Source organism: Chaetodon auriga, chromosome 20, assembly GCF_051107435.1.
Source record: "Chaetodon auriga isolate fChaAug3 chromosome 20, fChaAug3.hap1, whole genome shotgun sequence".
In the NCBI taxonomy this organism is placed as follows: domain Eukaryota; kingdom Metazoa; phylum Chordata; class Actinopteri; order Chaetodontiformes; family Chaetodontidae; genus Chaetodon; species Chaetodon auriga.
In genome coordinates this window covers 2,647,025-2,674,572 of record NC_135093.1, presented here as the reverse complement: position 1 = coordinate 2,674,572, position 27,548 = coordinate 2,647,025, and the positions used below count along the sequence as shown (strand labels likewise).

General features: G+C 44.1%; 3 protein-coding genes across 4 annotated transcripts; 2 read left to right on the top strand and 1 right to left on the bottom strand.

Annotated features, from left to right (window-relative positions):
- Window positions 1-190: 190 nt before the first annotated feature.
- Window positions 191-12,086, top strand: armc7 (armadillo repeat containing 7). Of its 2 annotated transcripts, none has more exons than XM_076759498.1 (4): window positions 191-420; window positions 1,486-1,629; window positions 1,754-2,109; window positions 11,963-12,086. In XM_076759498.1, exons 1-3 carry the CDS (start codon window positions 333-335, stop codon window positions 2,095-2,097), a joined length of 576 nt encoding a protein of 191 aa, XP_076615613.1. In that variant the 5' UTR covers window positions 191-332; the 3' UTR covers window positions 2,098-2,109; window positions 11,963-12,086. The 2 variants fall into 2 exon arrangements, with proteins under 2 accessions (XP_076615613.1, XP_076615615.1); XM_076759500.1 differs by lacking the exon at window positions 11,963-12,086 and adding an exon at window positions 9,085-9,222.
- On the bottom strand, window positions 3,588-27,505 carry acsf2 (acyl-CoA synthetase family member 2). The gene is made up of 16 exons (XM_076759489.1): window positions 26,370-27,505; window positions 24,092-24,287; window positions 22,258-22,386; window positions 21,523-21,576; window positions 21,322-21,440; window positions 20,539-20,701; window positions 19,822-19,917; window positions 19,134-19,285; window positions 16,393-16,484; window positions 16,190-16,266; window positions 7,390-7,497; window positions 6,649-6,800; window positions 6,418-6,559; window positions 6,234-6,344; window positions 6,069-6,137; window positions 3,588-4,805 (listed from the first exon to the last, which is right to left on the bottom strand). The coding sequence occupies exons 1-16, from the start codon at window positions 26,486-26,488 to the stop codon at window positions 4,743-4,745; spliced, it is 1,842 nt and encodes a 613-aa protein (XP_076615604.1). The 5' UTR covers window positions 26,489-27,505; the 3' UTR covers window positions 3,588-4,742.
- On the top strand, window positions 9,131-15,915 carry chad (chondroadherin). The gene is made up of 4 exons (XM_076759492.1): window positions 9,131-9,916; window positions 11,963-12,126; window positions 12,708-12,865; window positions 13,935-15,915. The coding sequence occupies exons 1-3, from the start codon at window positions 9,131-9,133 to the stop codon at window positions 12,847-12,849; spliced, it is 1,092 nt and encodes a 363-aa protein (XP_076615607.1). The 3' UTR covers window positions 12,850-12,865; window positions 13,935-15,915.
- Window positions 27,506-27,548: the final 43 nt, after the last annotated feature.

Below are 27,548 nucleotides of genomic sequence, written 5' to 3'. Positions count from 1 at the left end.
CAGAATTATTCCCAAAACATCATGGAAAACCTTTAAATACCCACACCAAAATATTTATATCGGTTTATCGTGTACAGAAGTGGTTTGACAGACTTTTAGTCAATTGTACAAGTGATTTTAAAACGATCGAGGTTTAAGCGGAACCCCACTTTCAACGCGTCGTTGTCCGGGCGTATTTCAGTGACGGACCACATTTGGAAATGGCGGAAGGAGAACGCAGTCAATTCCAGTTTGTTAGCTGTAGTTTTTTTTAACCTTTTAACTTTACTTTCTTACCTCGTGTGTTCGTTTTTTTACAGTTTGAGTGAGTTAATGCTAAGCTAACGCTAAAGATGTGGAGGAAAGGCTCGTCTGAGGGCTCAGACCGCTTTGAGTATCTACAAACTCTGGTCACTGAGTTTCAGGACACCGACAGCGAAGGTGGGTTCACTTGCAGCTTTATTTGTCATGATTCAGAGATCTGTGTAAGTTAAGATCCATAAATACAGTATCAGAAAACCTTAGAGTGTATCGGGGTTATCTCTGGGGAATGGCTAACAGCTAGTTTTATATATTAAGAGCACTTTCAGTCATTTAAACAACAGGGTAACCGACTCCCAACAGTCCGCAGTGCATGTAAACACAGCGCGTGTTACCGTGTGACGAACAGATTTATTTTAGGTGTATTTTCCTTCCTGAGGAGGTTTATAAAGGGACAGGTTGTTCTTAAAGTCTCTTATCTGCCAGCAGCTTCACACTCATTCTCTAGTTCAACAGTATTTCTAAAGTGCAATGCAACATACGACATTAGTAGTTTTTCTCAGAAGAAGTTTGATAATAATACTTTTATGGCATTTAGTATTTTTAGAATCTGTATAAATGTAGATATACTTGTCTTATCTTATCTTATCTTATTGAAATGCTGTAGAGGGTGTTTGACATTTTAAGTGTGGCTCCCACAGTGTAACACCTGAAACAATACACACACTTTTTGAACATTTAATATAATAATTGTGTGTTGGGAGCCTTGAATTAAGTTTGTCATCGTAATTAAAGATAAATCTTTCATATGTGTCATCTTATTTTGATATCTAGTGTTAGTGATCAGTATTCACGTTTCATTTCTAATGATAGCTCAACTTATTTCAGATGTTTGAAGCAGCTATCTTTATCAGTTTTGTGTTGGAAAAAAAAAACTCGTAATACTTCTTAATGTACACACATAATAAAATTTTTCATGGTTGCTTGTTTGGTCCCACATTTTACACTTGAAAAATACTTGTCAGTGCTCTCTGGTGGACAAAATACGCAAAGGCATCACTGTTTCTAAACGACCTCAAGTAAACCTTCTAATTTTCTGCACCGCAGCCGTTTCTTACTTATCAGCCCAAATATGTGCTGATACCAGTATGTTTGTGACACGCTGATCCAGGTCTCTGATTTCAATGGATTTGTTCCAGTACTTGTTATTTTAAGATTCTGACCGAACTCCTTTCTCTACATCAGAGGCAAAGGAGCAAGTGCTGGCTAACCTCGCCAACTTTGCGTACGACCCGAAGAACATGGAGCACCTGAGGGAGCTGCAAGTGGCCGACCTCTTCTTGGACATGCTCACTGAGGAGAACGAGAACTTCGTGGAGTTTGGGATGGGTGAGTGTCACACCAACAAAAACGAAATCATCATCTCTCTCCCACTGGTTTAATAAAGCTGCTTAGATGCTGCCTTCTAATCTAAGATAATAACCTTATCACATCTCTGGTGTCTTGTTCTTAGGGGGGCTCTGTAACCTGAGTATGGACCCTGAATGCAGAGACATTATCCTGCAGAGTAATGGAATCAGCTTGGTCACAAATTGCCTGTCAAGCCGGAGGGAAGAGACCGTCCTGTCAGCCATCACGACACTAATGAACCTCACAAAGCCCTCGTCACGCTCTGAGATCTCTGATCCGGCCATCCTTCAGTGCATGCTGCGCTTCTCCCTCTCAGAGAGCCCCCGTCTGCGCAACCTGGCCGCTGTGTTCCTGCAGGACTGCTGCACTGAGGAGGAGGTGGCCCGAGCAGAGCAGCAGATGCAGGGACAGCAGACAGCAGTCGGCATCCCGCTGCCAAAGGACTAAGTCACAGCTGAGGTATGCGTGTATGTAAGTGGATAAATTTAGTCTCTATGAGAGCAGAAGAGATATTTTACTCTATACGGGGCACTCAAACATCACACACATGTGATCGTTGAACGTCCTGTTCCGACACCATGTGTGTGAATCTATCAGCCTCCGCGCTTCTGGTTTCAGCCAGACAGTCACATGTTGAACCTGCTGAAGGGATTTATTCCCTCAGCCGTGAGGTCCGTGAGGTCCGTGAGGTCCATCACTGATGCTGGGTGATCAGGTCTGGCTCACTGCCGCTGATCCATTTCAGGTGTTTTAGTGGAGCTGAGGTCAGAGCTCTGTGCAGGCCGGTCGAGTTCTCCCACACCAGACTGGGAAAACCATTTCTGTAAGCGCTGCTTTGTGCACGTCAGCGTCATGTGGAAACAGGAAAGGAACTGTTGCCACAGATTGGAAGTGATTCTTATCAAAGCATTGAGATCTTCCTGAAGTGTCCACATAGTTTTGGCCTTCTGCTTTTTTTTAAAGCTTGAGAACTTTTACTGTAATGCTGCTGTAGAGTTTGAGGTTTTAGAACACACTAACGAGATCCCTCTTATGTTAGATAAAGTGTGAAAGTGCCTCAGTGATGCCTTCAGCCCGAGTTGTGACGATCTTTGTCTTCTTGTGCATCTTCCTTCCTTTAAATGTGGGTTTCACCTGTAGATGCTTTTCTGCAGTTTCCGTCAGGTCTGAGCTGTGCTTGAATTTATGTGTTGTTCTCTTTCTGACCACACGAGGGAGACTGAACAGTCTTTATTGAACTGAGGGCTGTTCTGCTCTTCACAGTGTGAGAGATTAACACAGTTGACTACTGATGACCCAAAAACAGCACGTGAACAGTTAAAGTTTGTTGACTTCCAAACAAAAGTGTCGTAACTGTACAGAGAACTGACAGAATCTCACTGACTGTAAAATCAGTATCACCACATTTCTGTACATTTCTTTGGCTTTGAAGTGATTTCCTAAAACCCGGTTCGGATGCTGGAGCACATCAAAGCCGACCAGTTGACTCTTGCACTTGGCACCTTCTGTAAGAATACCATGTCCTGAAACTTTAAATCCAAAATATGTAAAATAAAAAATGCAAAATAAACCTTGAGGTTCCTCGTTAAGAGCCAGCAGCCCCGTTTGTTTTCCTCTGGGCTCTTAAGAGCTATTTCTGGGCCGAGTCCTTCAGGTCTAGACAGAAGACGACATCCGATCCTGCAGCCCAGCGTCAGTTGGACTGCACACGCAGCCCGCTCAGACTCCAGAGGAAATTCTTTACAGCTTTTGACTGTGTGTCTGTGATACTCGCTAAACGCCACAGAGCTCTCGTTTCCAATCGCCGTGTGTGCGTAAGTGTGTATTTGTTTCTGAATGGCATTCCAGGGGCTTACAAGGCGCGCACCTGCCACCGAGATCAATAAAAACGCCTTCATTCTTCCCGTAAAAAGAGAAACACCCAGGCCTGGTTTTAATAATGTGGTACAAAGTTTATTTCAAGTTGATGTACAAAATATTTTTATAGTAGGCTGAAAGAAGAACTGTGGAGGACTGAGCGGTTTAACATCTCCACCAGCTTCTTCAGCTCTTCAGTCGTGTTTGAGTGCAGTGGCTCAGCCGTCTTGTGAGACTCTCTGTAGCTTTTGGGTTCACATTTCTGTTACACCGACATCATTAAAGAGTCGATGTTAAAGCATGAGGTCGGCCTGTTATATATCTTCCTAACACTTTATTTTGAGGTACACGTGTTCACCATTAGCAGGCTGGTTATTACCATGCGTATTAGTAAAATATTGTCTTTTTTATTATTATAAAGCACTTATTAATGTCTTATTCTCGAGTTATTAAGGTTCTCAAGATTGTCATCACGTACAACCTCTTTATTTATTATTAATAATAAGTGCTTTGAGGTGACTAATAAAGAGTCAATATGCTACTATTCTGCATGCCATTAATCACATAGTTAACAGTGAATATTTCTACCTTAATTTAAAGTGTTACCAATGTTTTTCTTATTAACAAATTCCCATGAAAAGACCAAAATCAACAGTTTATTCTAAATATTTTCCAACACCTGTGACACTCATTGGTTCCTGGTGAAGATGAAAATCTGAATAACGAATCCAAATATCTGATTTCATTTTTAAAAAAGGTCCAGTCCCTTCAAACAGCTGCAGTTTTTAACAAATGTTACACAAACAGGAGAAATAAGTGCATTTGTTGGGAACTATTTTCAGCTGCGGATTGATAGACATTTGGTGCTCTAGTGTGTATTTGTGTTCATGGCATTGAAGGAAGGTGTCACAGTGAGCGACAGTGTTTTGTGCTTTTGTACACTCAGACGATACCTGTGAGTATTCATTGTTGGTTTTGGTCATTTCTTGGGATTTGTTGACAGTAAGAAAACAAACAGTACGACTACACTTATCCCTTTAACAGCAGGCTACAGAGGATCCAGACGGCCGTTTGGCTCAGCGCGTGGCTTCATACCCGGCCATCGCCCGTCTCCAGTCTGGTTTTACTTCTGGAGACGTTCTGAGGTGTTGTGATGGCGGGGTGTTCAATTCCAATTAGTGTTTGTGGTACACGACGGCGAGTAACTGAATGCTCTTTACACACGAGGCGGCCTCTCATTTTCCCTCGTCCAGGTCCAGCTGCTTCTCAGCCTCCTGGCGGAGTTTGTGCTTCTGGATCTGAGAAGAGGAAGAAAAGGTGATTGAAAGTCGTTTCTCCGGCTGGAAGCTCAGTTTGAGCGGTCGAGACTGAAAACCTTGTCGTCACGTCGGGGTCGAGCGATATGACGATTAACACAGTGAAGTGGGCAAACCGTCACTTCGGTGATGTAACATCTCTGGTTGTATCGCTTCGTATTCACCCTTCAGTCATGAAATTCGTGTCAGTAATCTTATTTAAGTCTCTAAGTGTATTTCTGAAATTGTTCCTTTACAGTCACTGTAAAGAGAAGAACTGTTTGGTCAAATGCTTTTCAGAGGTGGAATCCACATCACCTGCAAAGCCCCGCAGCCAAAAATGCTGCTTTCAAGAGCAGCCTGCAGCAATACAGTGTCCCTGTCTGGAATCAGTTAGACAGATGTACTCGGGGACAAACTCGTCTACAGGCTCTCAAACGTGACCACAGCGTCGATGTTTTGCACCCAGAACTCGCTGGAACTGTTAATACTGAGCGGATTATCCTGGTGAAATGAACTGAGGGAGTTTCAGATTGAAGGGCTGCTTTTATCTGATACGCCGCTTTGGGACGAGGTCCGCCGCCCTTCTGGGTTCATCTAACAGGACCTGGTGTGCGTGCAGACAAGCTAATAGCTCCCTTTCCCTCCTGTCTGGGGGCATTCAGGGCAGGCCTGTTCAAACACAGCGCCATGTCTGTACAGTCATTTTAAACAGCGTCCCATGAGAGAAAGACCAGAACCTGAGGGGACTCATTCATCACAGACTGTTACAGCAGCTGCTGATTATAGATCTGTTTCTGCAGTCTGGACGCACGTCGTCTGACAGCCGTGATCCCAGAAAAGTTGTAAATAAAAACAGAATCAGGCATTTGCAAACAAAGTGTTTACAGACGAAGTGTTCCTGAGCTCATGCAGTAACATCCTCTATCCAATCATGTGATGCCCCTTTCATACCCGATCATGATGCCGTCACCTGTTACCAGTGAGCCTGTTTACCTGTGTTCATGGTAACATGTTGCTGCATCAGATTCAGAATCAGCAGATATTTGCAAAAATCGATGAAGCCGATGAGCTCAAACTTTGATTGTATTGTCTTTGTGCTGTTTTCAGTTGAGTTTATGTCAAGAGAGATTAGAAAGTCTGTTTGTTTTACACAGCGTCCCAGCTGTCTTGGAATCAGTTTGTAATAAACGGTAAAATAAACCTTGATTGTCTGTCATTTATACATGTATAGGAATATATTAGCACCAGGATGTGGGACATTACCTTTCCAGTAACAGTGAGCGGGTAGCTGGTGACAAAAAGTACGTAGCGAGGAACCTTGAAGTGAGCCATCTGAAAGATGAAGAGGGAGACGATGAGTCGTTCTGCTTCACAGGGAGTGAACAGAATTCCAGCTCATTGTTGAATATTAAGGGGATTGTGGCTCACCTGGCTCTTGCAGTAAGCTTTGATTTCCTCCACGGTGCAGTCCTGCCCGTCGATCAGCTTGATGCAGGCGCAGATCTCTTCACCCATTCGGAAATCCTTCACCCCGACCACCTGACAAACAAACGAATATCCATGTAGCTCTGCAGGAAGAGAAAAAGCAGCCTCGCTGGATTTGATGCTTCACCTGCGCCTCCTTGACTTTGGGGTGTGTGTGCAGGAACTGTTCGATCTCTGCCGGATAAACGTTCTCTCCTCCTCTGATGATCATGTCTTTGATCCTGCCGTCGATCCGGCAGTAGCCGTACGCGTCCAAGCTGCCGATGTCTCTGCGGGACACGGTTCAGCGTTTGGATTAATGGACGCTTTGTGCAGCGAACGTACAGCAGAGACACAGCGGCTGACCGCCTCCACTCACCCAGTTTTGTACCAGCCGTCTTTGGAGATGCACTCCTCCGTTTTGGCTCGATCCTCCCAATACTCCAACATCACACAGTAGCCTCGGATCATTACCTCCCCCATCTCCCCCAGAGGGAGCGTCTGTCCTGTTGCTGGGTTCACTATTTTAGCCTGTGGAGCATTCACGGTTTAAAACCTCTTATTTAGCAGATTAAGTGATGTACCCTCAGTGGCCACTTTATTAGGTACACTTGTAGGAACCCAGTCTGAATTCTTTGTGGCATCTGGTCCACATGGTGCTGGAGATGTTCTGCCAGTCTGGCATCAACAATCGCTTCAGTCAACTTTCTTCCTCATCCTGATGTTTGATCTGAACAGCTCTGCATACTTTCATGCATTGAGATTCTGCTACGTGATGAGCAGGTCAGACGTTTGCATTTAACTCAGATTTAGCTTTTAGTTTTCACACAGAAGGAATCTGCAAGTACTGCAGAGTTCAAGTCATAAATATAAAATAGAAATGAGTAAAATAGATAAAATATTGTCAAATGAAAAGGATGGAATGTGCAAAACATTAACTAAAGCAGGTGTGCCTAATAAAGTGGCCATTGAGCTGCAAAATAAGTATTCTTACTGTTATAAAATTCAGTAATGATGCTGATGCTGCAGCTTCTATTTATCTGACATAAAGTGATCGCGTAGTCGCGTCTTTCTGCGCGACGTCTTTGTGTTTTCGTGCTGAACTGCACGTCTGACGCACCTCTAAGTGGTCCATGACGAAGCCCACCGTCTCTGACTTCCTCTCCAGGTTGTCTGCCGGGTGGCCGCAGAACGTCACAGGGCTGTTCTCCGTGGTTCCGTATCCAATCTGTCAATCAAACCAGCAGCATCTTTTGAGCGGAGGGAAGGGTGGAGGGCAGGTTGGTGCGGGGGGGGGGGGGGGGGGTGTGACTGACGTTTACGGGGATGTACGGCAAAACACAGTGATGTCTGCTGTCTCTGTTACTTTCTTCTTTTGCTCAACTACATTTATTTAAATTTATTTAGTTACTTTGCAGGTTTAGATTATTAATATGAAATGTAAATGGAAGTTGAATTTGTGGCCATCGATGGATCATTTCAGCTCTAAACTGAACTGATGTTCAGGAGACTTTATATTTGTAATCTGCAGCGTTTCAGAGTGAAACAAGCTTTTTCCTGTGTTAGATTTATCTGACAGCTGGAGTCGCTGTGCTGATTCAGATTTTACATTCAGTGAGGGAAGAGGCTGGAAAAACCACTGATAAAATAAGAGACAGAAAATATTAACTGCAGGTGCAAATTCAATCAGAGGGAGAGACTGTTGGACCAGTGAGGCATTTTAGAGGAGGATACAGTGAGAGCTTTACCTGGAAAATCAGGGAGGAGACGAGATTCCCAATAAAATGTTAGATTTGTTAAGTAAACTCTAGATTCCAGTTATCCTGGGTGGGTCCATCCATCTTATAAATTCAGCCACCTGAAGCCAAACCAGCCACTGACCCGAGCCAGTCAACAAAGTCCTGCAGGCCTTTCCCTAAACCTTCCTTTTATTATTAAAAGCAGGCGTAATGAACGCTACAAACACAGCCTCATTCTCACAGCGACAGACTTAAGCTGCTCCATCTCTCGCAGTTGAAACCTGAGAGCCGCCATCAGCTTAACGCCTCTGAGGTTTGACTGGAAGAGACCATTACATAACAGCAGAGAAAGAATGCACACAGGAACGTAAAGTGGTATCTAAAACTTTGCTTTGTGAGTATCTTTTGCAATTGTTATGACTTGAAACAGCATCTCGTGTCTTGCCAGCCATCTGGAGACTATTATAGGTTATAAAACAGCTGCACAGGAGTGGCTCCTTTTCCTGCCACCGCAGACTGAAAAACAATGGATGTCTGGGAGCGTGCACGGATCGAACCCGGCCTCACGGCACGCTGTCGAGCGTTCACCTGTTAAACAGAACAACGCCGGCATGAAGTCTTTTCTCTTATGATCTGTCTGCACGTGAGCATCCAGCAGCAGGTCGAACGGCAGAACATCAGTCCTCTGTTTACGTTCCAGCTCCTGCAAAAATGCAGCCAGCGGCACAGAGACCGAGCGGTCCCGCGTCGTCTTCCTGCTCATTTAGGGTTAAATTCTCACAGACACTTGACTTCCTCTTGCAAACCTCTCGCTCTAACACCCTGGCAAGCCCTCCTCGTTTTTTTTTTTTTCCCCCAAGTGAAATGTTATAAATAGTGCTGTGTGTGCTGTTGACTGGCCATCCTCCTCTCAAAGTGAATGCCTCTGCCCACCTTTGCTCAGTCACTCACCTTTTCACGCCTCGCTCCGTGTGCTTCGCTCTAAACTCACAGACACACTTCAGCTCAACCTTTTCACTTTCCTCTGATTCTCTCTGAAGCTTTTCACGGGATTCTTCTGCTCCTTCTTGTTCCAGAAGACGCTGAGTCGGCAGACAGACTGATACTGACGAGCTCGTCAGCATGCGTTGCGTGAGCTGGTTGTTGCTGGGGACCTGCCTCCTGGTCCTGGGCCCTGCGGTGCGGGGAGCCCCGGGCCACTGCCCCAGCCTGTGCCACTGCCACGGTGACCTTCAGCACGTCATCTGCGACAACGTCGGGCTGAAGAAGATCCCTCGGGTGTCGGAGGTCACCCGTCTGCTGAACCTGCAGAGGAACAGCCTGGGCAACATCCCCACGGGGGCCTTCACCGAGAGCAAGGGACTCATCTCTCTGCACATGCAGCACTGTCAGCTCCGAGAGATCGGATCCCAGGCCTTCAAGGGGCTGAAGAAGCTCATCTACCTCTACCTGTCCAACAACGAGATCAACAGCATCAAGCCCGGCGCCTTCGAGGACCTGACCGAGCTCACCTACCTCTATCTAGACGGGAACCAGATCAGCGACTTGACCAAAGGCATCTTCTCCCCCATGATCAACCTCTTCATTCTGCAGCTCAATGACAACAAGCTTCGGGAGCTGCGGCCGGGGACCTTCGCGGGCGCCAAAGACTTGCGCTGGCTGCACATGAGCGGGAACGAGCTGACCACCCTGCAGCCGGGCTCTCTGGACGATGTGGAGAACCTCGCTATCCTTCACCTGGACAGGAACAAGATGTCCACCTATCCCAGCGCGGCAATGAGCAAGCTGCGAGTGGTGGAGGAACTCACGCTGGGGAGGAACCCCATGAGGAGCATCCCGGAGAACGCCTTCCAGAGCTTTGGCCGCTACATGGAGAAACTATACCTGGACAACATGGGTCTGGAGAAGGTCAGTCTGTGGTTTTACTGCGTGTTTAGGAAACAGATTCATGTCTTAAAAGCGAAATTTAAGAGGTGTATTAGTGTAATTACAACGTCAGAATATCCTACGTGTATTCATCTCTTCCTCAGATGGAAGGAAAAGAGTCCAGCAGGAGTTGGACAGACAGCTGATGAGTTAACAGTGTTTTCACATTTCTAAAAAGATTAAACTGCCTGCGGTTTAAATGAAATAGTTTAAAAGTATACGATCAAGGCCAGAATATCAAGTTTATCTCATGAAATAGGGCTCTATACTGCAGCTGTCTTTAAATTTGTCTGTTTGTGTTGGTCTGGCAAAGCCGTCTCGCCTATATTTCATCAGCATATTTACATGTGCAGGCTTGCCAGCGGTCGACTCCCCCTTGTCGGCAGCCAATATACATTACATAACCAACCGCCATTTACATAAATTTTGTGAGTGAACCTACAGTACGCACTGGTTCTGTGTCCCGCTTCATCTGCCTCAGTGTGGCTCGATAATGCAAACCTGATGCAGCATTTTTCCATCCTCCGAATGCAGACGGGCTTTGCATTGTGCTTCAGGATGTGCCAAAACCAGCAGGATCAGTTAACTCGTTAACGTCCACATGCATCCACACAAACAAAGCGTCACTCATAGTTAGTTCATAATGACATGGTTCAGTAGAACTAATTACTCATGTGCACCTTTATGTTCCCCATTTAAGAGAAATTATTAAAAAAAGGCTTTAATGGAGATAGTTTTGGTTTTATTTGACCACTTCCATAGACGCTGAAGCTGATCCCTTCCTGGATATCCAGGCTCTGTTTTACACGACTCATAAGTCCAGAAACGTGTACTAAAGTCCGGTTGGTAACTTTTAACCCTAATCCTGGATTTCAGTCTTCATCAGTGGAACTTCAAGGATGCTGTTTAGATCTCAGACATGAGACAGATGTTTTCACAGCAGTCTGTGAGATCTCCTGCAGATCTCACACCGCTTCAGTATGAATGTATACAATCAAGCTCTATGCTTCACCACGCTGCTTGGACATTCCTGAGAGCACATTTGCTTCATACTTGAGCTCAGCCAATATTTGAGCGTACCTGCGCCGCAGTACGGAGGCGTCCCGGAGGGGAAAACTGTAAAATAACAACCTTCTCACGCTGGGACTGTGTGAGAGCCAGGTGGAAGCAGCAGGAGACGGCGAGGCAGGCCAGCGAGATTAAACCATTTTCCAGCCAAATGCGGGTATTTTTAGAGTGTTTTTGTTTGCTGGACCTCGGCCGAGCATGTCTGAGTCTAATTATTACACAAGTGTTATTTTCAGCAAGGTGTGTTTTCTACATTCACTGGGAGGGTCTTGTAAACAGGTCAGGAGGGGTTAGGAGACAGGTAAATAGAGGCAGGGTGTTCCACAGTGCATGAAGAGGAGTATTTTTAGCTTGCCATCGCCCCGGTTGAATGGACAATTGGGCCCTTTGCGAGCCTTCCTGGCAGAGGAGTGGCCCGAAGAGGGAGACGACAGAAAGAGTGAAAACACCTCTGCCATGCTGGAAGTCATCCATCTTCCATTGCTTCAAAATACCCTCAGCTACTTCTCGCTCTACAGTGGAAATTTCCAAACTGCTTCATCTCCTCCAGACTTCCATAAAACGACCCTTCAAAGCCAAGCTCCTCTCCCATTTGCCCTCCTCTTCCTCCTGGAGGAGACAAAACTTGACACGCCGAGGATGGGTTCATCTAGCACCTCTCTGAAGCTTTTAGCGCCCTCGCAGATGCTTATGAAGTAGGGGCGGAAAAAAGGAGGTCAGTCACTGTCAGTGTTTACACAAGCGCTGCTGCAGAAGGAAGGATGAGAGGAGGCTTTCATGCCACAGAAACACTGGCGAGATTCCCTCACTGTGCATCTGTCTGCCTTCTGACACAACCAAGGGTGTTAGCGGTGGTCAGGCCAGCACCTTGCATGGTAGCAGGGTAAAGTCAAAAGGCCTTGGATGAACGTGCTGTGTGCTGTGAAAGTAAAACTCATGCATGGCTCTGCCTTTTTGCAGTTCTCTGATGGTGCGTTTACTGGTGTGACTGCAGTCAAGTCACTGCACCTGGACAACAACAAGCTGAAGACCCTTCCCAAAGGCTTCGAGTTTGGCACCATCACCAACATCACCCTCTCCAACAACCCCTGGAGCTGCACATGCCAGCTAGCTCCACTGCGCAGGTGAGAGACTCACCTGAAACGACACTGTGCAGCCATGAAAGCGGCACTGCTGTACTTTGATACTAAATGCTAATATCAGCATGCTAACATGCTCACAATGACAAGTTTAACACGCTGATGTTACACAGGTATAATGTTTACCCAATTCACTGTGTTAGTTTGGGGTGTTAGCATGCTAACATTTGTTAATTAGCACAAAACACAAAGTGCAGCTGAGGCTGATGGGAATGTCATTAGTTTTGCAGTTATTTGCTCGTAAACTGAAGTATTTGGCAAATAAAAAGTACCTTGAGGAGTTTACAAGAAAACTCCACAGTGCACCTTTAAAATTTAGACCTGATGACGATGATGCTGCAGGAAAATTCATGGCATCACCCAAGTTTTCAACCTGCAGGTACTAGATGAAAAGTCAGGGGACAACTGACAACTGTGGCTGCAAATACAGTAACTCTGAGCCATAATATCACCTAAGAGGCTGCACATCTTCACGTTCACATCAGCAGCTGTTCTCTTTATTCCTGTGAGGTTTCCCTCTGAGAGACCGAGCAGCCAGCATCTTATCTTATGGCTTCTGCCCACAGGTGGATGGACTCCAGCCGCAATCGTCCGGACGCAGTGTGTGCTTCTCCACCCCAGCAGAAAGGCAAACAAATCAGAGACAGCACCGCCTTCAGTGGCTGCAGAGTGAAGGCAAAGAGAGCCAAAAAGGGCACGCGTCACTGAGCACGCAGCAGCACAGGTATCTGCACCCAACAGGCCGCGGAAAATCCCCAATCACATCGTTTTACTGCAAACCAGCCTGATCGAAGAATAAACTCCACAATAAAATCATTAAAGCAGCAGGGTTTTTTTTTTCCCATAAGAAGGTTGATCCCATTCTCATGTCTGCACCGCAAATATGAAATATAGCAAGGAGACGATTAGCTTAGCATACCGGCTGGCAACAGGGGCAAAAAAGTAACAAAAGCTGCCGACCACCACCTCTAGAACTCACTAATTAAGACACGAATATGGATTAAGATGCTCGTTTCACAGGGAGTTATGTCTCTACAAATTAAGAAAATTAGATGTAATGTGTTAATTAGTGAGCTTTAGGGGCGCTTCCTGTCTGTGTGCTGTGCTAAGCTAACAGTCGCCTGGATGTAGCTTCATATTCAGCGTACAGACATGAGGATGCTTTCGAGCTTCTCGTCTAAAACTATTCCTTTAAAGTTCTCTTAACGCTTAAAGAGGTCAGAGATCAGAGAGAGAGTCAGAGATCTTCAAACTGCACACTCATAACTGGGTGACATCTGGGCACGTTTTGCTGTTGTTTTTGAAAATTTAGCTGCTGATGATGATCCAAAAAAGTAAGTGGAGACGCTTGAAGTAAACATTAAATGACCCCCTCGACCGCAAATTTTGAAGTTAAATGTTTTCAAGAGACACCCTCGCTGACCACTACTTTTGGAAATAGCTGAGGTGCAGTTTTGTTCCTCTTCATGGCCTCTATTTAAGTCCAAAATCACATCCCTCCTGTGATGGGCTGTTGTAAGGGGTTTCAGCTGGAATTCTGTACAATGAACGCTGGATTCAGGCGTTACCACATGAGGTTTCAGTTGGTTTTGGAGTGGCCGAGAGCTGGCTTTGCTCGATTTTGTTTTTCACTCCTCTCTTCCTGACCGCAGAACTCTCTGTCCTCCCTTCTGTCCCTGTCTGAACTTTTCCACGTTGGCCCTGGGGTCCAGTACACCGAGTCCAGGTCATGGGGTCTCTGGTTGGAGGGCAGACTGTTTGATTTGGCTGCTGATTCTGTGTCTTTTCCACAGGAGACGCCGAGGAGGAGCCTGTCCAGGTGACCGGCTACACACGCAACGAAAGCAATGCTAACTCATTCTACTCCAAGACTGTCCATCTATTCACCTGCCAAATGTTGTCACTAACGTAAACACAAACACATTCATAAGCACACATGCTCTCTGTCCTCCTCACCCACCCCCGAACACGCGAAGAGCTCTACGGACCTTTCGTTCTCATTCATTTATATCGAAGGTGAAGTGGAAATGTACAACGTTCAGGTAACCACCGAAACAAAGGATGCATCTGAGCGAATGCAGGCTACAGGAAGCACTCAGGACAGATGTGTGGTCTTGTCCTGGTGCGTTCAGGGCCTCACAGAACAGCAGAGGCTGTACAACAAAAAAAAGCCTGAACACTCTTCCCTGAGGATACTGTTCTCCTCTGAGATTCAGCAGTTTTTTTTTAGCATGAAAATAATGTAAAGTCAAACCAGATGAGCTTAAAGGAAACTTCTGACATTTTGGGAAATCTGCTCCTTTGCTTTCTTCGATGAGAAGATCGATGTCGAGTTTAAGGTTTCAGTTTAAAGACCTCATGTGCTAGCTTAGCTTAGCTTAGCACAGAGGTGGGAAACGGGTAAAGAGCTAGCGTGTTGAAAGGTGCCCACCAACACCTCTAAAGCTCACAAATTCCACTTTTACACCAAAATTAGTGCATAAATGCAGGTTTTTAAATTTGGGTAAACCTGCAAAACAGAGGTGATTTACTCCTTTCTCATGGCCGTCTTGCATGATGTGATTAAATGTGTGAAAATTATCATGTTCACCCACAGAGTCACTGACCGGGAATGAATTAGGTTAGATTAGATTCAACTAATCTATGCTGTTTGCACCATTTTCCAGTGAAGATAAAGGCCTGATGCTGGTGGGTTAGTGGGTAATTAACACACAATTAACACTATATCTTGATTGTTGATTCTGTGCAAAAGCCAACCTGAGCAGGTTGTCATTTTATGGAGGCTCTTGTGTGGCTCTTATTAATCAGCATCAGTCTGGTATCAAACTCTAGATATAAAGAAAATAAAAATGTTTCCCAAAATGTCAAACTATTCCTTTAAAGTTGTGATGAACGACTTCTTTGCCTGCTTGTTTGCTGCAGAATCTAAGTCCAATATTAAGTCTCTTTTTAGCTTTGTTTTGGTGTCTGCTAACTCCTGAGGGAAGTATCTTGATCTTTAGCCACTAAAAGCTCCACTCTGTGGCTGCTGCAGCTGGAAACGAGGCTAATGAGATCACTGAAAGTCAACCGAAACACTTCAGCAAAACGTGCTAAAGAAGCTAAACGAGGCTAAGTCGGCTCAGCGTTTGTCGTTTGTACCTTTCACGTTACACCTAATCATCGGATCCATTAAGACGCTGGAAATGAAGTGTCTGAAATATGTGATGCTCCTTTATTTTGGTCGTTATCTGTAAAAATAGTTGATCATCAAAGCGGATGTGGCTCCAAAGAAGAGGCAGAGATCAACACTCGTTTAGCCTCTTTTCTGCTTTGTGACGTCGGTTTTACTTCCTGACTGACTGAGAACATCAAAGACGGTTAAAGTGACCACAAAAAGGCCTGAAGGCCTGTTTCTGCAAGAAGGTTAAGAGACGGTGGATTCAGTTTTCCATTTTCCCTGTATGAAGGTATTTCACGAGCCCAGAGATCTCTAGAACTGGACTGAGCTTGTTTTTGGTGAGAATGTACCCAAACGAGAATCCAAGACGAAGTTTGAAACGATCAATACGGTACACAGGGAGTCTTTACTCAGTGCAAATTATTTGTATCATACTTAACATTTCAGTAAAACTTCAAACTGGAAGAAAAGTTATTTCTTTCTCACCAGCTATGAGGACTTGTTGTCTTTATGCATCTCTTATGTGTATTCAATACCTTTACATTTCCTGGACTTTTGGAAGTGGGAACAGGCGTTCACATCCAATAAACTTTTTACACAATGAAGCTTTCTTTTTGTCTAAGATACACATTCTGCTTTTTTACAAGATGCTTGATGTTGAAACTGCATAAAAAAGTCTCCGTCTTCCTCGCGCTGTGTACTGACGCTAACGTAGTGGCTGTTCTCTAAGGATGTGTCTCCCCCTGGTGTGTGAACGCTGAATTGCATTATTGAATCATTTTTGTAAACTGAAGTGACTTTTGATCAGCTGTTTGATCTGATAAATAAGATTCTTATATAATACAAAAAATGATTTTGAAAGCAATAATATTTGTAGGATCCACTCACTGTTATTCCCTTGACGCCCATTGCAGAGATGACCTTCTTCACAAGCTCTGGAGGACAAGGAGCACCAGCACAGATGCCTACAAATACAGCAATCAGTCAGTGGAAACATGCTCAAAATATCACAAGATCAGACATTAAATGATGTAAACGGTGACTTCTTTTGTTTGAGAAACCGTGCGCTGCAGTGCGGAGTCTGTTCTCACCGATCTCCACTGATGACAAGTCGTATTTCTCCAAGTCCGGCTGGCTGACCATGTCGACGTACATGGTGGGGGTCCCGTAGACGTAGCTGCACCTGTGAGGGGAAAGTTGAAAATGAATAGGAAGCATCCTCAATGACAAATTGCCAAAAAAAAAACCTACAAAAAATGATTTGCACACGTCTTTTTTTGTGGGTACGTCTTTATTCTTCATTTGAAACTCAGACGGTAAAACTGAGCGGGACTAGAACAGTTTGCAAATCGATGGCTCCAAATTGCATGAGGAGGGAAACGTGTCACATGGCTCGACCCAAAGCTAACAGCACCTGCCTTCCTGCCCCACTAAAGCTCACTAATTAACACGGTGCGTCTTGTCTGTTTAATCAGTGCCAAAACAACAAATCTGTGTTTTGCTGGTGCGTTTTGGGCCAGGCTACTTCCTGGATGCTCTGCTGGTTGCCTGGCAGAATCAGAGTCTTTTCATCTAAATCCAAGAACACTAACAATTTTCCAAAATCAAACATACTGTGATTATTTTTCTATGCTTATTGTAGATTTAAGTGAAGAAAAGAGGTCGTGATACAGCACAGACATTAGTCTTGAGTCAAAGAATGAACTCAAGTTTAGGTGAAGCTTGTTTTTGGCTCAGAAACTGACTTTACAGGTTATGACTCGTCACAGACTTACATACAATAATGTAATCAGGGACAGGTTTGAGCTGCAGGGAGCGTGTCCCTACACATCCTGTACAGTCTGCTTTAGTTTATTTGTTCTTCGAGGAGGAGGAGGAGGAGGAGGAGGAGGAGGAGGAGGAGGGGGGGGGGGTTTCTGCCTCTCTATCAGACCTGATGATCAATTATTTGTATCAATGAGGGATCAGGGCGCACTGTTTCCATAGTGGACAGCTGGAAGGGGTCATGCACGTCTGACAAAGGTATGGCTGTAAAAATCTAATAATTACAGCCTATTGCAAGAAGATCTCAATAAACTTCCACCACAATAAAATCCCGTCTATGAAACTAACACTTGTGATGCGAGGTGTAACACCGGTCTACACAGGCCGATAAGTGACTTATTATTGGCTTCAGTTCTTTCTCAATAAACGATCCTTCAAATTGCAGAAGTGAAAATGGGCGCTCACTCCTCGAGGGAGAAGAAGCTCCGTATAACAGCTAATAGCCAGTTAATAGCCTGTACCCAGACGAAACAATTAAACTACGAAGAAACGAAACCTGAACATTTCTGGTGAGAAAAAAATGAAAAACAATGTGATTTTTTTCTTTTTTGTCCTTTAAAATACTTACTGCCAGTTATTCATACTGCATGATTCTACTCTTATTATCAAAGTATTTGGAGCAGTAGTACTCTAGTATTCTTCTTGTTACGTGATGTTGAACGTCGCACAGCAGATACATTTATTCACTTCAAGGTCAAACAGATGAAACTGTTCAAACTGTCTGATCTGATCGGCGCGGCGGCCGTGACGTCTTGACCCTCTTCACTGCAGACATCATGACATGGTGAAGCAGTGAAAGAACAGGTGTAATCAGTAACATTGATGATGGCTGTGTTCCATTTAGCTGAAGGATGCTAGCTCGCTGTGTTGGAGCAGAGCCATTGTTAATGTTGGTGGTTCCTCCTGAGCCTTTACGATGATATTTGAACATGTCTGAACAAAGAAAAGCAGACGTTGATGACTCCTCTTCGTCCCTGAACAACAACAACAACATGTGATACCTGATCCCAGTCAGGAAGAGTCCACCTGATCAGAGAATCTGGCACCAATGCTCACCAAACTCTGCAAACTTACCATGAAACAGCAAAACGCTTCAACCTTTGACCCCGACTCTGACTGCACAGACAGCACACATCACTCATCCTGGTGTGTCACAATAATTCGTTGCATAACTTTAAGGAACTGATATTGATTAGCGATGCAGGATTTGATTTCCGTCTGCATGCCGTAAACATGCTGATTATTTCACGTGCTCTTTTACTTCTACGCGGCTTCGTGTTTGCATGGTTGAATTCCAGCGTTTTATTCAGTTTTAGCCTCCCTGCAGTACATTGATTAACATTAGTGAATGCAGTCAAAAGCATTAATGAACAGTTAATTAACAGCTAACTAATGCGTCTCGCAATCATTTACCGACGGTGTTCTTACAAACTAATAAGATAAGATAAGATAAGACTTTATTGATCCCACACGGGGGAAATTCAGTCATTTTTTATTACATTATTAAGTATTACAAAGAGCGAACACAGTGGCATAAAAGGATCAGCCGAATGTAAACCTCATTTATACATTATTTAATAGTTTAGAAAGATGCCACGAACATTGCTTAATAATGCAGTTAATGAATGTGATAACAAGCATTAAGTAAGTTAATAAAGTCTCTTGCTAACATTTTTCATGGGTTTACATGTTAATTAAAGTAATAATTAATCTTAGTATATGTTTGATGAAGATGTTGAAATTCACAGCCAAGCAAACAAACAGCTGTTTGTTTTTAGAAATCTTTACTTAAAGGATTGTCCCTTATTGTCCAGTGTCACCGCTCACTTGATTTGAAGCTTTAATCATCAATCAGCCGTTTCTTACCTCCATATCATGGAGCCGCACGGTACAACGCCGCTCCAGGATTAATGGTGATTACATTCTCAGCACTCTCATACCAGCGTGTGCAGCTGCCTCGTGCAGCTTTATTATTATCATTCATCAGTTAGCTGAGCTGTTTCATTACCTTTCACTCTCCAGAGCTGCTAGGTTGGCCTTTCCATTGTAGCCCGCAGAGGGAAAGACCAGAGAGACGCCGTGCACGGCCATGCACATCCCCCCGCCCACCGAGCCAAAGCAGTGGTACATGGGCACAGGCAGACAGATACGGCTGTCAGGCTGCGGACGACACCAGGAGATTAAAGAGGGATCAAAACTGTGGACTGGCTTGTTTCGCATTTTATTCTCTTACTGACAACTGTGAGTTTTAATTGCTGCTTTTGTGTGGAAGACTAGCGACCGCGCTGTGGAAGCTAACAGGAGATCCAAATAACACAAACCTTTAAAAACGGCCCACAAATGAAAAGTTTCGTTTTCTAAAAAGGCTCAGTGATTCCCCCAAAAACAGCTGCTCGCTGCAGTTTTTATCAAATGTTCCTCAAACAGAAATAAACAGTACATTTGTGAGGGACTATTTTCTGCGGCGGATGAATTCATATTTGGTGCCAGTGAACATTTGTGGCAGCAGGACGACAAAATAAACTCTAAACATGTCAGCTAGTGCAGCAGTGTGGCTCATTGGTGTGTTTTTTAACAGTTTTTGGATAAAAACGAGCTCTACGGCTCAAGAAGAAGACGCAGCATCAAGTCGTTCTTACTTCTGGTCTTTTTTTTTTTTTTAAGCTCTACGATGTTTTGTATCAGTTAAGACTCACCTTCCAGTCGTATCCCACTCTTTTGCCAACGAAGTAGGCATTGTTGACGATGTTGACATGAGACAAGGTGGCGCCCTTTGGAGCCCCAGTTGTGCCCTGGTAACATAGAACATATCACAGCATTTAGAAAGCTATAAAACGGTTTGCTAAGGGATGTCAGGTTTACTCTGACAGGCTTCTGTTTAATAAAAATCACTTTGTGAATGTTAGCTGTCGTGAAGTGAAAGATCTGAGGCCAGAAGGAAGATTTGTCTGCAGATGGAACACAGAGAAAAGCAGAAATTGAAAGATCTGGTGAAAGTTAAGCATTTTTTGACTGAAAGACGATGATAATTAGTGGATGAATGTATCTAGAAAGTGTGATTAAAAGTGTTTATCTTAATAGTTTTACTTGATTGATTGAAGATGATGTCAGTGCGATACTTCACGTTATTTTTCCTGATACAAAATGCCTGAAATACGCTGATCGTGTGCATGTGCAGTGAAAAACATCAGAACAACTTTTCTGAGCATGCAGGCGTGTTGTTTCCCATGTTAACGGTTGAAACGCGGCCTGTTCAGTGAAGCCTGGGAGTTGTAATCCAGATGTTCTCAGTCTTTTTTTTCCCCCAGGAGGAAAAAACAGGACATCCAGACAGGAAGGAAAAACGCTCGCACCAGCCTGAACGGAGCCCTGCGAGAAACCCTTCAGGTCAGCGCCGATTACGCAACAATTACCGAAGTGAACTGGATGTTTATGGGGTCGTCGCAGCAGAGTTTCTTCTGCAGATCCTGCAGCTGCTGTACGTGCTGGCTGCTGCCCGCCTGCATCACATCCTCGAGATGGAACATTCCTGGTTGTCGGCTATCCAGAGCGATCACAGTGCGGAGGTCTGGGAGCCTGAGGGGAAGCAAACCAAACAAATCAGGGCTGAGCTTTGAAGCTGAAGAGCAGTTTAACCAGCTTTGAGTACTGTGTGCGTACTGTTATAGACTAATACGCTTTGTACTTATTTTCACTTTATATACCTTTTAATCCATTTTGTTCTCTATTAATTGGCACTTTTTTCTGTCTTTGTGCTGTTGTAGAACCTGAAATTCCCCTCTGAGGGATCACTAAAGGATTATTTTAAAGGATTATTATGTTGTTTTGTCTTATATCAGACAGCTTTGACGGTCTGTTAAAGTGCTATTGTTCACCCTCACTGAATGAATGTTTCTGCACATGTGGGAAGACGGCTGCAGCCTCACATACTGGGGTCAGGAGTTCATACTCCCCCGGGGTGGTGCCCCTCCAAGACATTTTTCACATACCATCAAGAGAAAAAAGAAAAGCTATTAAAGGCGCAGTCGCAGCAGCTTTTAAAGCAGCAACATTTCAGGGTGAAATCAGTTCATTTCAAACGAGTCGTGACGATCAGATCAGCGGACGAATCTTCTGCGCCGAGTTCACTTTGAAACACTAATTAGCGCCTTTGATTAGAAAGCTGTCTGAACCCCCCCCCCCCCCCCCGCAGGTACCTGGCGCTCCTGATGTCTCCTGGACTGGACGAGTCCATCTCCGGACATATCTGTCTGAGCATGTCACAGTACTGCTGGGTCTTGAACTGCGTAGGACAAACGACAGCCTTACATCCCACCTGTGGAAAGAGGAGCAGAGGATTTACCTGAACGGTCTCTGCGTGTCACAGCAGTAAAAACATTTCTACGACATTCACCCACCTTCCTCAACGCAAACTCGACCTCCTGCAGTTGGTACGCCGGATTCACAGACACCTGTCGGGTGGTAAAACCATAAAAAGCTGCTCATGATGGAAAAGAAACTTAAAGTTTTACAGACCTGAAACTGGACCAGAGCCAAAGCAGAGACAGTGTGAATGAAGAACTGACTGACTCATCCAAGTCTTTTATTTAACGTTTTATAAGTTGATTGTCAAGAAAACGTCTGAAAAAGGCAAAAATATACAGCAAACAAATCAAATCTTTTCTTGAAGATGTGTTTATTATGTTGCATTACATTGATTAATATGTCAAAGGTTAAGGCTGATGGAGAAGACCACAACCAGTGCAGTGTTACTCCATCTATGTAGCTCTCAGCTCAAAGCCCATTGGTTCCTACTGGACACATGAATAATTAAAAAAATGACCCAAGAACATTCATTTCACTTTTTAAAACGGCTTTTAAAACAGCTGCTCACTGTTGTTTTAAGGTGACTTTACTCAAACAGGAGTGAATGTACTGGGGATTATTTTCAGCGGCGGATTAATACACATTTACTGTTTGTGGAGTACCTTTAATACAAGAAATGCAGCTTCAAGCACTTAACAAAATAAGAATAAACCACTTAAAATAAATAAAGTCCTTGATGGAAAATAAAAAGTAAAAACTAAATATCTCGTTTTTACCTTCTTGGCGGTGCTGTGCTTATTGCTCACTGTGCTGTAGCTTCAACTCACCAGTATGATGCCGGCTTTGGCTGTGGCAAACTGGAACAGGACCCACTCATAAATGTTGGGTCCCCACATGCCGAGCCGGTCTCCTTTCGTCAGCCCGAGGGCCAGCAGGCCGGCTGCAGCTCGATCCACCTGCAGACATTACACAGATCAAATCAGCTTAATTTGGGTTTTGTTGACTGAGGGTGGCACTACAGCCTCTAACTGTGACAACAAGCTGACGAAGACGGCGTGAGCGCCAAAGCAAATCCAACGTTTACGGCTATTTTGGTTTCGGTGGCTTTTGTTTCCAGCTTCCTTATAAATAATTATATGACGGTGAACAAGACGTTTCTTCAGACTTGAGACAAACATGCGTCCTGACACGCAAACACAGGAAAAAAAACATCACTTTTGTTATATTCTTATCTTAAAATGAGTGTTTTACTATGTTTTTGTACTACAAAACATATCACTTCAAAAACATCTATGATGAAATACCTGGTTTCATAATCGTTCTGGATTGCAGTGAGCAGTTCTCACCTTGTCACACTGTTATCTAACCCTGCCTGTTAAGAGCAAAGTCGAACACCTCGGCATACAACACCAGTCTGCTGAAGTAAAGCCTCAGTCGTGTAATTAAACCTTTCTTCTGTAACGAGGGAAGAGTGTAGCCACACAGAGCAGAGGTAGAGCGAAACCCGCCCAGGAATTAAAACATCAAAAAGACAAATTTATTTAAAAAAACATACAAACAGAAGGGATTTCATAGAGACGGATTAAATCTTCAGTAGATGCAAAGTAAGAAGAAACAGAACGTTTATTAAGCAAATCAATAGTTAAAGTTATAAACTGACCACTGGGTCGATTCAAACCCAGTGTTTCCCAGTGAGTCCAGCAGATCTCAGGGGACCTGACCACGGAATACCGGTTCAGACGATTCCTACGACAGCTCATATCTGAGTACGGTCTGTAGGCTTTGTGCCGGGTTAATGACATCAACCTGTGACACCACTCGGAGGTTGTGAGGTCTCAGGCCTGGATTCCACATGGTCCTTTCGTAAGGTAACTGGGTGAAAGTTTACAAAGTGAGCGGGACTGAACATGCAGGCGACTCTCAAAGAGGGCAGACAGACCAGTCAGGCAGCAGCCCACAACCACCCGTCACCTTACGTTAGCAAATATGTCCTCACAAACAGCAAAAACTCGCCGCTACAAACCCGACTGCAAAACAGCTGGGAAATAAAACTGAACGTGATAAGACAATTTTCTAATGTCTGAGCTGATCAGCTCCATTGAGTTTTGTAAATATCTGCTTATTCTGTACTGTAGACTATTGGCTGTGGTGCAGTCCAAACCTTAAAGGAAAATTCCAGTATTTTTGGGCCATAATCACTTTGAACTCATCACCTCCACTGTAAAGATTCAGGAAACACATCTCTGGCAAAACAACACACCCATACTGAAGCAAACCTGATGGTTGCCTTTAAAGAAACCCCTATGCAGCTAGCATAAATAGCTAATTTGGGGTTCAAAGCTATTATGACCCATAGTCAAAAGGGTTAAGAATAAGAATAAAATCCCCTTTGAAAATTATTGAAATTTTCCTTCCTGTAACGCTTCAAGAGCCAAGATCTGGGGCCATTCATAAAATATGCAAAAATATGGCTGCAGTTTACAGTTTGCTTGTAGGTCTTCCAAAGTCGAACCTCAGAAACCTGAACATTGTTGAACAGAAAGAACCCGGATCTCTTGTTAATGTACATCCTTAAACTGTTGCATGGAGGTGTTTCTCATCAGCTGGTGTTGGAGGTAAACACACTGACTGTCACTGAAAAAAAAAAAGAAAAAGACTCACATCCTGCTGAAACTCTGCGAAGGTCTTACGAACTCCGTCTTCTATGAAGGTCAAAGCCTCTTTGTCAGGAAAGCGCTCCACGCTCCTCTGCAGGCTCTCTCCAACCGTTTGATGGAGCAAGCTGAAGGAAGACGTGCCGTGGGCGTAGCTGGTGGTGAGACTCGGGACGATGGGCGGAAAGTCCACATGAATGCCGCTGCAGGGAAACAAGAGTTAAAGGATGTTTTCAGACACTAGCAGCTTAACTGCGGGCACAATCGGAGGCAATCTCGCAGCATCCGCAGCCCGCAGACGAGCTGTTTGAGCAGTATTTGCTCCCAGTGAAGCTAGTTTCAGCTACTTTATATTAGCTATTTTAATATATCTAAGTACATTTGAATGCTTTAATGGTTTGAATGTAGACATGTAAAGCACTTTGTGCTATTATACATGTATGAAAAGTGCTCCACTAATAAATATTGATTGATTGAATGCTCATGAATATTTTGCATAGTATTTACATGTCAAATATACTCAAGTGGTACCCAAGGGCTATTTGAGTACACTTAAGTACGCCTGAAGGCAACAAAAAATGTTATATTTGAGGCTTCACCTGCTTGGTGCTCCAGCCTTGTGTTGATGTGATTTACTACAGCAGATCTTGACTTTCATGATCAGACTGAACGAGCCGAGGTCAGGTGACTTCTCACTATGTTAACGTGTGTGACTCCAGTGAATAATGTCCAGGTAGAAACATGCTGTCTACACTTAGAGACTATTGTTCCAGAGAATTACCGAGGACTGATGGACTACAATGCTTCAAATATGGATGATGCTGCTAAGAAGCTACAAACTGTACAATCAGTATCACCAATTCAATATCTGACCAGAAGTGAAACATGGTCACAATCAGTGACCATATTTCACCAGTTTATTGTTTTTATCGCCTACATTCTTACCCGTCCGTCGAGCTCTCTGCTGTAGAAAATGCCTGTTGATCAGTGGCTCATTTTCACTGTGGAGATCCTCAAGGGTCCGTTCTTGGACCTCTGTTATTTTCAATCAACGTGTTTCCTCCCAGTCAGATCATTCAGCGTCTCCCATTGTTAAGTCATGCAGACGACACTCAGGTAAACGTCCTTCTTCAGTTCAGTTATTCTCAAAGTTTCGATGTCAAATATTGCAAGACTTTTTTTTTTTAATTGAACGACGATTTAATTGGAGATCTACCAGCCTGTTCACAGCAAGCTCGTTCCCTTACTCAGAGGATGAAGCTGGTGGTTAAATCTGATGCAGATCTCTGATGTTGTTGTTCAGTCAGGCTTCTTCAGCTCAAACACTCTAAAATCAGGTCTTTTTTTAAAAAACCTCTGCTCTGATTTGCAGGAGGTTACACATGATTCTATCATTTCTTGCCTGATGCACTTTGTGCTGCCGCTGGAATATTAACAGACAATAAATATGAACACATGAATTACTCCCGTGCTAACCAACTTCCTCTGGCGGCCTGTTTTATCCTGTATCAATTTCAGATTTTTATGAATCGGCCTTAAAGCATTGTGGCCCTGCTCCAAATGATATGAAGGGTTTATTGGCTCCTGTGTGCGTTCTCGGACATCAGTGGATCTTCTGGTGGTTCCAGGCTGTGGAAGTTTCTGCCTACTGAAATCAGACAGGCTACATCTTCAGCATCGTTTACATCCCCTGTCAGAATATTTACTGCTTAATTTGATTTTACCATGTTATGATTTTCACATTATTTTAACTCCCAGTGTTTTTATGTTGTTTGATCCTCGTTGGTTTTATTGTTTTGTTTTTATTCACTTTTTTTTTTCTTAAAACACTCTGAAACTCTGTTAGGAGAAGTCTTATATAAATAAACTTCATTTTTCTTAGTAATAGAAACGACCACACTGGTGTTTCTCCTGTTTCTTGTCCTTCCTTCCGCGATTCACATCAGCACATTATTCAAATGCCTCAGCACAACAGTTTGCACACAATAGCAAAGCGATGGCCAAGAGGGCCAAGACGAGACGACCTGCAGCGCTGACAGGTCAACTTCTGCACAACTCAACTCGATGCCATCAGTTTCTTTGTTTAGCAACCGCGCGGAAATTGTTGCATAATCAAAAAAGGAGACGCAAGGTTGGCCACAGGGAAGAGGTGTTTTTTTTTTTAAAGAGGAAAACATTGACTGTAGGTGGAGATGTTTGGAAAAGCAAATCGGTTCCTGCAAACGCACGAGCTCTGACCGTGAAAAGTTAAAGTCTCTTCAGCTTCGTGTGTGTCGCCAACTCACCGACTTGCTGCAGGTAACCCTGGATGACGTGTCCCTGGTCTCTGCAGGACCTTTCCAGCTCTGGACAAAACACGGTGGCTCCGAAGAGACTGGAGGCTCAGCGCAATCTTGGGGATCATTGCGTGCAGCTGCGGGTCAACGCGCTCCTCTGCGCCAAAGCTGAGCGACTGTCTGCGTCAGTAAACGGAGAACTTCTACAAATGTGCTGCTGCGCGCTGCGGGACAGACCACACGGACAGTGAGCAGGAAGGAGCCCCTCGTACACAGGAGGGCTGTCTGCTAGCTGTAGCTCCTCGTTCGGACCTTGATCCGTGTTGACAATGATTTGTGGAACCACCGGCGCAGTCCTGCTGGTGGCGCAGCGCGCCGGCGCGCGCCGCGGGGCCACCATTCAGCCAAGATCAATATTTTTACTTCAACAATGTTTGAAACATGTTACACATCCTCCTCCAGGCATGTTTAACACACAGAAGACAAGCAGCTTGGAGTAGTGACACGTGTACTCAAAACTACACTGAAAATACTCGCGCACAAGGAGAAGCACTCAAACACTGAACTGTGCAAGTGTATCACTAAATGTACCCGAAGTATCAAAAGTACTCACAGTGCAGTAAAATGTTCCCTGTCCGTGTTTCTCTGTCTGTGGATTCATGTTCCTGCTGCATTTTACAGCTGTGGGTGTTTCACCTTCTTCACATCCTGTTGGCTGATTTAATCTACAGCGATCAGATTCATCACGTTTGCTGTCCTGTGAGAACCACGTATCTCCAAAAAGCTCAGAAAAACAGCCCGTTTTCAACTTGGTGACGATGCGTTTTCAGCTGATCCAAGAGGTTTTTAAAGAGTTTATTTAGCTGACAAAGGAGATACTTGGTTTTCTGGACAGGAAGGATGTGAAAAATATTAATCTGAAAAATAAAGACACACTAAAACTGTCAGACAAATGTAATGGAGTAAAAGTACACCTGCCTAGTGTAGCACAAGTATAAAGAAGCAGAAAATGGAAATACTCAAATAAAGTTCACGTACCTCGATCTGTCGGCAGACTAGACGACTAAATGCTCTTTGCTACCTTCTACAAATTAAGTTTACTTAACTAACTGAAACTTATTAGAAAATTACATAAATATGCAAATATGTTTCATAGCAAGTTGATGCCTACTTGGCTGAAAAGTTCCT

Bases quoted from the DNA above. Each gene is read 5' to 3' on its own strand.
- chad (XM_076759492.1), top strand. From the start codon at position 9,131: ATGCGTTGCGTGAGCTGGTTGTTGCTGGGGACCTGCCTCCTGGTCCTG. The intron at 9,917-11,962 runs GTCAGTCTGTGG...GCCTTTTTGCAG, and splicing joins ACAACATGGGTCTGGAGAAG to TTCTCTGATGGTGCGTTTAC. The intron at 12,127-12,707 runs GTGAGAGACTCA...TTCTGCCCACAG, and splicing joins CAGCTAGCTCCACTGCGCAG to GTGGATGGACTCCAGCCGCA.
- armc7 (XM_076759498.1), top strand. From the start codon at position 333: ATGTGGAGGAAAGGCTCGTCTGAGGGCTCAGACCGCTTTGAGTATCTA. The intron at 421-1,485 runs GTGGGTTCACTT...TCTCTACATCAG, and splicing joins TCAGGACACCGACAGCGAAG to AGGCAAAGGAGCAAGTGCTG. The intron at 1,630-1,753 runs GTGAGTGTCACA...TCTTGTTCTTAG, and splicing joins CTTCGTGGAGTTTGGGATGG to GGGGGCTCTGTAACCTGAGT.
- acsf2 (XM_076759489.1), bottom strand. From the start codon at position 26,488: ATGATCCCCAAGATTGCGCTGAGCCTCCAGTCTCTTCGGAGCCACCGT. The intron at 22,387-24,091 runs GTGAGTCTTTTT...TAATGTCTGCAG, and splicing joins TCGCAGAGTTTCAGCAGGAT to GTGGATCGAGCTGCAGCCGG. The intron at 19,918-20,538 runs GTAATTGTTGCG...CTATGTTACCAG, and splicing joins TAAACATCCAGTTCACTTCG to GGCACAACTGGGGCTCCAAA.